Source organism: Alligator sinensis, unplaced genomic scaffold (genome assembly GCF_000455745.1).
Source record: "Alligator sinensis unplaced genomic scaffold, ASM45574v1 scaffold463_1, whole genome shotgun sequence".
In the NCBI taxonomy this organism is placed as follows: domain Eukaryota; kingdom Metazoa; phylum Chordata; order Crocodylia; family Alligatoridae; genus Alligator; species Alligator sinensis.
Window position 1 is genome coordinate 668,432 of NW_005842584.1, and position 9,221 is coordinate 677,652.

Consider the following 9,221-nt stretch of genomic DNA (forward strand, 5'->3'; position numbering starts at 1 on the left):
CTGTGCAATGATGTCGGCCAGTGCCTTCAGCACCCTCGGATGGAGCTCATCCGGGCCTGCCGACTTAAACGCATCCAGTTCCTCCAAGTGACTCTGCACCATCTCAGGGTCTACACATGGTAGTCTGGTGCCTTGCTGCCGCCTCTCTACAATCCCAGTGAGAGACTTGTCTTGCCCTTCTCTTAGGAACACTGAGGCAAAGAACTCGTTGAGAAGTTCAGCCTTGTCCCCCCTGTCCATCACCAATTGTTTCTGCCCATTTAGCAGGGGTCCTATTCCTCCCTGGGCCTTCCTTCTACTCCCTATATATCTAAAAAACAATTTCTTGTTATCCTTTACTTGGGATGCCATCCTCAGCTCCATGGTAGCTTTGGCCCGTGTAACTGCCTCCCTACAAGCGTGAGCAGAGGAGGTATACTCCTCTTTAGTAATCTCTCCCTGTTTCCACTTTCTATATGCTCCCCTTTTAGTCCGTAGGCTGCTCTGGATTTCTCTGGTCAGCCAGGGAAGCTTTCTGGCCCCTTTCCCTCTTTTTCCTTGCATCGGGATCATCTCCCTCTGTGCCCGAAGGATCATTTCCTTAAGGCACAGCCACCCTTCCTGGGCTCCCATCTCTTCAAAACTCCTACTCTGTAGTGTGTCCTTGACTAAACGCCTGAGTTCATTGAAATCAGCTTTCCTAAAGTCTAGCACTTTCACCCTACTAGGTGAAAGTAGGGTGGATGATAGGGAGTCTTTATGGAAGTCCCTGGCTTTTTATTTTCCCTGCTACATATGTCCATGATTCATATACAATTATATATATATATATATAATTGTATCTATGTGTATGTAAGCTGTGGGGAATCAAGGACATATATAAAATTATTAATGACATGCATCTATCCACACCCTGATTGGGTCTATGTTAAGGAAAGGGGTTGCTCTTGAAGACTCCCTCACCAGCAAAGTGAAGAGTTTATATGATAATTACTTAATAGCTCTTTACCTAGGATGGCTTCAGAGTTTATCAGTTAGGCTTCAAGTCTTAACAATGAGGCTAGTCCTTGTGGTAACGGGCTTTGGTTTGTGTGGCTATAGTGAAACACTTAAGTCAGTGCTTTCTTGTTTACATCAGCAAAAACCCGGGATCTGCCCGTACCACCCTGCCTCTACAGGGTAAAAAGAAAGTTTGGCCCAACCTTTATATAACAGAGGATGTAGGCAAGATGGAGGTACTTATGCCAAGGCCTCTAGTGAGTTTGTTGCAGGAAGGCCCCAGGGACAGCCTGGATTGGGAGAAGGCCTAAGGGAGGCATTTCAGCTTCCTGGCCTTTGCTGTCCATCCATCTGTCTGTCTGTATTCCCCGTCGCAGGGTGGGTGCCCATTGGCGATGCGCAGCGGGTGCATGTGCACTTCCTGAGATTGGCCATTGCCAGTGGTGCCTGCGGGCAGTCGCCGCTTGCCATCCCCACCCTTGCTCCCGACACCACCAGCAGCGTCTGCAGGTGGTCGCCAATCACCAGTCGGCGCTCGCCACCCCCCACCCTCGCCGCCAACACCGCTGCGGCCGCCTGCAGCTCTCCGCTTGCTGCCACCACAACCCTGCCACTCCCACCACTGCCTGTGGGCGGTCACCGTGCCCCCCGCAGCCTCAGGAGGCACGTGACGTTCATGTGGGTGCCATCCCATTCTTGCAATGCTGGGGCTGGTCCAGCTCAGCACCCTCCATGGCTCTGAGGGGTGGTTTTCAAACTCCCAAAAGTCACAGAGCCCTTTCATGCCATGTCTTTTCGCCACAAGACCTATACCCTTGTCCTCAAGACTGATGGCCCAGCAATGGTGGCATGCCACCTCCCGCCTCCTTCACCATTACCCACAAGTTCTTTGACTTATGGTGGGACCCTAGGGTTTGAAAGCCACTGGGGTACAGCATCCCTCCCTGCCTGGCCTTGACTGCTGCCAGTGCTTCTGTGCCCCCTCCCCATGAGACAGTAGAGCGAGCACCAGCCTGGATACAGCCCACCTGGTTTCTCTTCCCTTTCAGCTGGGCCAGGACAGGGTGTAATGGCAGAAGCAAGGAGTCAGATACATGGTCCAGGGGCTCTTTGAGGTCGCCTGAGGTGATAAAGCCCCCAAGCCTGGAAGGGGCCTCGTGCACCATCTGGTCCAGCCCCCTGCATGGACGTGGGATTGCATCTCCTAAACCACCCCGGACCAGGCAGATCCAGACTCCTCGAGAACCACCATGAGGTTTCTCGGGCAGGTCTATTCCACTGCCTCGCTGTCCTAGCACTAGGAACATTTTTCCCCTGAGATCTAATCTAAATGAGCCTTGCAGCAGTTTAAACCCATTGTGTGGGCTCTGTTCTCTGCAGCAAGGGAGAAGGGTTGTTCTCCCTCTTCTTCATGGCAGTCTTGCAAACACCTGGGAAATCAAGTCTATCTCCCCCCAAGTTTCCTTTTCTCTAAGTTAACTCTACACAATTCTTTCAACCTGTCCTCATATGGTTCCCCAGAAACCCTGTCTTGCTGGCCTCTGGACCTGCTCAGGCTTCTCCACATCCTTCTTACATTGTGGAGTCAGACCTGCACACAACGCTCTAGGTGAAGCCTACTCAGAGCCAAGTTAAGTGACACTATCAGCCCCTGCAATCCCTGTGATCACACCTAGTGCTCCTGTGGATACAGCCCCAAATGACATCCGCCTTTTGGCCACAGTGTCACACTGCTGACCCATGTTGAGGCCACGATCCACCAATACCCCCCAGTGCTTCTCAGCAATTCTGCTGCCTGAATTGGCACCTTTGGTTATTCTTTCCCCCTGTCTGCCTGCATTGGACGTCATCCTGTTGCTGCTAGCCCAGTCCAGGACTTCTCCTATCTTCCTGTACTTTTGCTGCCCTTACCAGTTTTGTCTCATTTGCAAACATGATCTGGAAGCTCTCTATTCTGGCTTCTAAATCGTTAATGAACCCAGTCAGACCCTCTGGAACCCCCTCGAACCGTCTGCCATTTTGATGTTGATCCATGTATAACTCCCCTTTGCTTGTCCTTACTGAAGCAATTATCTACCCACCCGGCTGTAATTTTATCTCGCCCATGTTTCTGCAGTTTGCTGATGAGACTATTAAAGCCTTGCTAAAGTCCAAGCATACTATGTCCGCTGCATTCCCTTCATCCACTACTGACTTTGTCGAAGAATGAGATCCAGTTCGTTTGATGTGATTTGCTCTTAGCAAATCCATGCCAAGAACATCAGGATCAGCCTTTCTTCCTCCAGATGTTTACAAATTGGCTTCGTTATAGTTTTCCCAGTAGGTTCCTGGGTTTTGAGGTTGGGCTGATCAGTTTGTAGTTCCCAAGGTCTGCTTTTTGCCCTGTCGTTTTTTTAAAGACAGGCGCTGTGTTGACCCTCTTCCAGTCCTCTGGAAAATCACTTTTCTTCTATACATATAATTGCTCTGAGATCCTTTTTGCCAGTCTCTTCCATGGGATGAACTTGCCAACTTCAGTTCATTCACACCAATCCAAAGCTCTCAGATTCTCTTTAGTTATGTCCCTCACCTTTCCCTTTGTCTGTATTATTGTTGTGAGCTGTTGGAGTGCATCAGTTTTTTTTGTTAAGACTGAGGCAAAGTAGCCCTTGATTACCTCTGCTTTCTTGGCATCTTCTGTTAAGAGTTGACCCTGGGGAGTTGGCAGTGGCCCCGCAGCTCCCTGACTCTTTCTGGTTTTTTAGTCTAGAGTGTACGGGCAGGCCTTGCAGGCTGTGAGCCCAGGACCATGTCCGTGAGGCCCAGGTGTTCGGGCCAACCTGTACATACTCTTTACTGGCCCCGATTTGTCACCCTCCCTGGAATAAACGCCTCTTAAAAGTCAAAGTCTTTCTTTCTTTCTTTCTTTCTCATTGCTCGTAACATCTCTTGCCAGCTGGGATTGAGTCATCTCAGGAGCACCGTGTGTGGCCACATCGGTCTCCTGCTGTTCTTCTTATCTTTTCACCAAGCCAGAAGAGCTTCTAACAACATCATGAGCGCCAAGCTGGGCGAGACCAGTGGTCCCTGTAGCCCTACCTCTTTCCCCGACAGTGGCAGAACTGGATGCTATGCAGGGAGAGCACTGAACTAGATATTTCTAGAGTGATGTTTCCCCTTTTCAATCCCTTCTCTGGCATCCACCATTTATTTGGCAGTATAGAGCTGCCAAAGGAAACATCTCCTTGTACTCTGTTCAATAGTTATTAATAGATTCATCAGCCATGAATTTATCTGTTCCCTTGTTTACTCTGGCTATGCTATCTGCCTCCACCAGTATCTGCCTTCATCACCTCCTCTGGTAATGAGTTACACATGGTTAAAAAGCCTTTCTCTTGTTACTTTTAAACCTGTCACCTACTAATTTCAGTGGGTGCCCCCTTGTTCTAGTATTCTGGGAACGGTGAACAAGTTAAGCTTTCAATACTGAGTCTTTTAGAAACTGTCAGGGGGTCCTCTGGGACCCCGTTATCCTTCAGTCTGTCTACCCACAGGACATTTACTACTGTTTCTGAATCAGATGAAATCTGCCTTTTTCAGTGAAGTGGTTAGTTCTGCTGACCTCATGCTTCCCCTTAGATTCATGAATTCTTTCAGATCATGACACTTCCACACAAACTTTTCATAACCTTGATGTTCTCTGCCAATTCTTCCTTACTGGTCAGGATGAGATCCAAGGTGGATGATCCCCTGGTCATAGCCTCAGTTTTCTGAAACAGAAGGTTGTTATCAACACATATTAAGAGCATGCTGTGTTTTGCTGTATTATTCTTCCAGCAGATATCAGAGAAGTGAAAATCCCCCATATCATGATTTTTGTATATTCTCTGCTGATGATCTTCAAGAATATCTCATCCAACTTTTCCTGACTTGGTGGTTTGCAGTAGACCCCCACTATGATATCACCACTGTACTTTTCCCCTCTTCCTCCTGGACCTGGGGACAAGCATCTATAGCAGGGGCGGGCAATTATTTTGGGCAGAAGACCGCTTACTGAGTTTTGGCAAGCCATCAAGGGCCGCATGACAGGCAGCTGAAGGCAGATTAATATTAATTTTCTAAATTTTTTAGGGGCCCCGCGGGCTGGATAGAATGGCCTGGCAGGCCGCATCCGGCCCCCGGGCTGCATTTTGCCCAATCCTGACTATAATGATGACGTACCCTGTGGAACTACTTTCTTTTTTTGTAATCCTAACTTTCCAAAACAGAGGCTATTCCTCAGTGTTGATGTTCCAGTCATGGGAGTTATCCCACTGAGTCTGTAATAGCAATCAAGTCCCAATTTGCATTACCAGTCAGGCTCTCATGCTGTTTATTCACCATGCTCCTTGCTCATCAGAAAGTCATGGAGAAGTTGAGCTGGAAGGCAGCCCCAGAGGTCACATCTAGTCCAACCCCATGCCTGAAGCAGGATCAGCCCTGTCCAAACCATCCTGTACAAATCCATCATCTGACCTCTTACTAAAATTACTGTCACCCATGCCACAACACAAGACATCACACCCGAACCTGCTATGGGTAAGGCAGGGGGATGACAGCAGTCAACATCCTGCTGCTACAAAGGTAGTCGATATATGCTCAAGAGATATGTATACCTGCATCAAAGGTACTTTGCATCTTGCCCTAATCATTTTCCTCTTGCACCTTTGTCTGCTCCCCACCCCAGAGAACCTAGTTTAAAGCTTTCCTTATTAGGTTGGCCAGACAATGCCCAGAGATGGTCTTTCAGCTGGATCCCTCTCTTTGGTAGAAATCCTCTTCTTCAAACATCTGTGTCTTTTTGAAGAATCCAAAGTCTTTGTATTGACACCAGTGCAATAGCCCCTGCCTGGGCCTTTATCTTTAATGGGGAGGATTAAGGCCTGTACCCCAAGCCCCTTCGTTCTGCCTAGAGCCTTGTAGTCCCCTCTTATGTGCTCAGGACCGCTCCTGGCTGGGCTCTGTGCAGAGAAGTTGTGGGGTGGGTGCTCTGCAGAGGGCAGCCAGGGGTAGGGATGGAGCAGGCTCCAGCTGTGGTGGCCCTGTGCCCAGGAGCAGGAGGTGAAGGGTAGCAAGGAGCACCCTTGCACCAGCCAAGCCCAAGCTCTGGCATGGTTGGAGGCTCCCAGATGCACCCATGTCTCTACCTGGCAGGTTCTGTCCTTTCTACAAGACGGTGGGGATGCTCCAAAACATGATTGCCTTCTACGACCTGGCCCGGCACGCGGTGGAGTCCACGGCCCAGTCTGAGAGCAAGATCACCTGGGCGGTGATCCGCGAGAGCCTGGGTGACATCATGTACAAGCTGAGCTCCATGAAGTTCAAGGTGAGGCACTGGGCAGCCCTGGCCCATTGCAGCTGCACGCCATGGCACGGTTGGCTCACGGGGCAAGCGTGGTTAACTTCACATCACTGGTGCCCCAGGTTGGCTTGTGTCTCATTGCTTTCCCCTCCATCCACCCACCCTTTGCCTGTGCTGAGTGTTTAGCTAGGTAGGTAGCTAGCAAGCTGACCCTCACCCATCCATCCACCCCTGCAGTACCCCCTCCACCCATCCTTCCTTCCCAGAGCCTCTCCCGGCCCCATCTCTTACCTGTTCTCTGAGCCTGGTGGCCCTTGCTGCGTGCCCTGCTCACTCAGTCCTGCAGCCCTCCCAGCCCAGGACAGTTGCAGCCACCCAGGGGACAAGGCTTGGGAACTCTCCTGCCTCCAGGCACTAGGTCTGTCCCAGGGGAGGAGGACACAGCCCCCTCGCTGACAGTGCCTCCATCAGTGCCATGACGAGGGAGGGTCCTCGGGTGACTGCTGCCTGCCGTGCATGGCCAGCCCTGCCCTGCCCCTGCTGCTAAAAGCGAGGCAGCCTCGATGCCACAATGCATTGCAGGGCACGGGCCCAAACAGCTGCTTGACCTGTCTGCCTGCATTTCCGAGATCCCAATCAGCAGCTTCCTGAGAGGATTTCCAGAGGATTTGCTCTCACGCTTGTCCCCTGAAGCTGTAGATCAGGTCCTCCAAGGGGCCCAGGGCTGCCTTCCTCTGGGCCCCACCTACAAGCAGGACTGGCTCCTGCCATGGCTGTGCTGGGGTCTGCGTGGGGCACAGGTAGTCCAGAGAGCTCCACCCAGCCCAGCATGCTTGGCATGTCCTTCTGGCCTGGTTGACAAAGGGATTTAGCACCCGGAGCGCTGAGCGAGTAGAGATGTTCCAGAGCACGTGACTTATGTTGGCATCTGAGTTGCGCAAGCTGGCTTGGCACCTGGGCCCGGGCTCTGTAGAGCTCGAGCTGAGCTGAGCCCATGGGGGGTTTCTTATAAGAACATAAGATCTGCCCTGTCCTGGGTCAGACCGCAGGTCCGTCTTGCCCAGTCTCCTGTGTCACAGGGCAGCAGAAAGCGGAGGCTGAACAGGACAGTGACTTGGGTCTGACCTGGGCATTTCTTTCTCCCTTGCAGCCTTCATCATTTAGGGTCTAGGAAGTCATGATGCAGAGGCTGTGTCCCTCACTCCTGTGCTCAATAGCGACCGATGCCCCTTTCCTCCAAGAAGTTGTCCAACCCTTTTTTGAATTTGGCTAAACTCATGTCAATGGCCAGAGCAAAGCCCCAACGGAAGGGGTTTCTGCTTCCCCTGGAGGGCCTGTGGGGCTGGATGTGGGGTGCTCAGGCTGGGTGTGATTATTTAACTCTTTTCCATGGCCTCATTTTTAACCTGGAATGAAAACTAGTTGGCAACGAGCATTCGGGATTTTCATTTATCAGAGCTTGCAGGGAAACTGTCCGCAGCTTCCATGTATGACTGTTTTTTGGGGAGAAGCCGACCATTGTTTGTTTCTGGCTCATGCTCTCTCTCCCCCTGCCCCAGCAGGTGGTCCCCGCGGACAGGGCCATGTAGAGAACAGGAGGTCGGGACCTTGTTTCCTGCTTCAGGAAATGTACCTTGCTGTTCCTGAGCCAGTTTGTACCATGCGGGGCTGCGATAGCCCATCGAGGAGCGAGAGGAGTCTTTTCCAGTCCTGGCTGCCCCAGAGTGACACTCTCCCCTTCCCCTCTCTCCTTTGCCAGGACCCGGTGAAGGACGGCGAAGCTAAGATTAAGGCAGATTACACCCAGCTCAACGAGGAGATGCAGAACGCCTTCCGCAGCCTTGAGGACTAGGGGGCCCAGGACGGTGGGCCGAGCCAGCTGCGCTCCCCTGGGTGACGTGCTGTAACAAAACCCCCATCCCTGGCCCACGGCCTGAAGAAATAAACCCTGCCAAGAGTTTCCTCTCGTGCTCGCTTTCAGTAATCAAGAGGCCTCACTAATGGAGGAGCCTCCATTTCCTCTGCACCTCCTAGCGTGTGTGGCGGGGCATGGAGCCGCTGGCTGGGCTCTGCTGCCGGATTCTTGCCTCCGATGCTGCTCCGTGAAGGCTGTGCCCATCCCCACGGGGACTCAAGACCAGCTATGCGGGGAGTGAGTCCCCAGTGCAGCACTGTACCTAGACTCCTGGCAGCCCCAGGCAAACTTTTAGTATCGGGCCCCCCCTTCGCCAGGATAATAATAAAATTACCATTTTCAGTTCACCCATGCCTGTGTCTGGCCCTGGGCTGGGGCAGGCTCTGGGTGCCAGGATGCTGGGGTTCCTTTCCCAGCCCCAGCAGGAGGACAGAGCAGGGGCTGGGAGTCAGGCTCGCGCTCCCCAGTCAGCCCTGCCTGGACAAAATACCAAGTAGGGAGGGGGTGTAGCGGGTGCCACGGGACTGGGCACTGGGGCTGGCCTGGCAGGGAAGATGGGAGGCCCCTCCATATGCCAGCTCTTTGCACCAGTGTGTTACCAGATTTGTCCATCACTTTGGGGTGCGCTCATTTATTAGGGTATGTTTCTAGGGTCTTTGTAATTCTATCAATGTGCTGCTTGTGTTTCTATATGGAGCTGTATCTCTCTCTTCTGCAAGTCCTCACCCCCAATGGAGATACCTTGCAGGACTCCGTTTCAATGGGGCTGGGTTCCTCCAGACACCAACTCAGTCACACACACACACATGCACGCACACGCACACACACACATACTAATGTGACATGCCTGATCCGGCCGGATTGACCAGCATGGACAGGCTCATATGCCAGGAATCAGTTCATCAGGACAACAATAAAATGCAGTCAGACACAAGCACACAGAATCCCTCTGACTCCAGCTGGGTGTCCAGCTGACACCCTCGTGGGCCACCATTCAGTTCACTAGGG

The 9,221-nt window shown here is 52.0% G+C and overlaps 1 protein-coding gene across 2 annotated transcripts in view; it reads left to right on the plus strand.

Moving 5' to 3' along the window:
* Nucleotides 1-8,560, plus strand: part of LOC102375315 (V-type proton ATPase catalytic subunit A-like) — a 30,402-nt gene extending 21,842 nt beyond the window's left edge. For both annotated transcript variants that reach the window (XM_025214478.1, XM_025214477.1), the window contains exons 14-15: nucleotides 6,151-6,322; nucleotides 8,058-8,560. In XM_025214478.1, coding sequence (XP_025070263.1) covers nucleotides 6,151-6,322; nucleotides 8,058-8,150 — 265 coding nt within the window. In that variant the 3' untranslated portion in view covers nucleotides 8,151-8,560. The remainder of the gene's footprint in view (nucleotides 1-6,150; nucleotides 6,323-8,057) is intronic.
* Nucleotides 8,561-9,221: the final 661 nt, after the last annotated feature.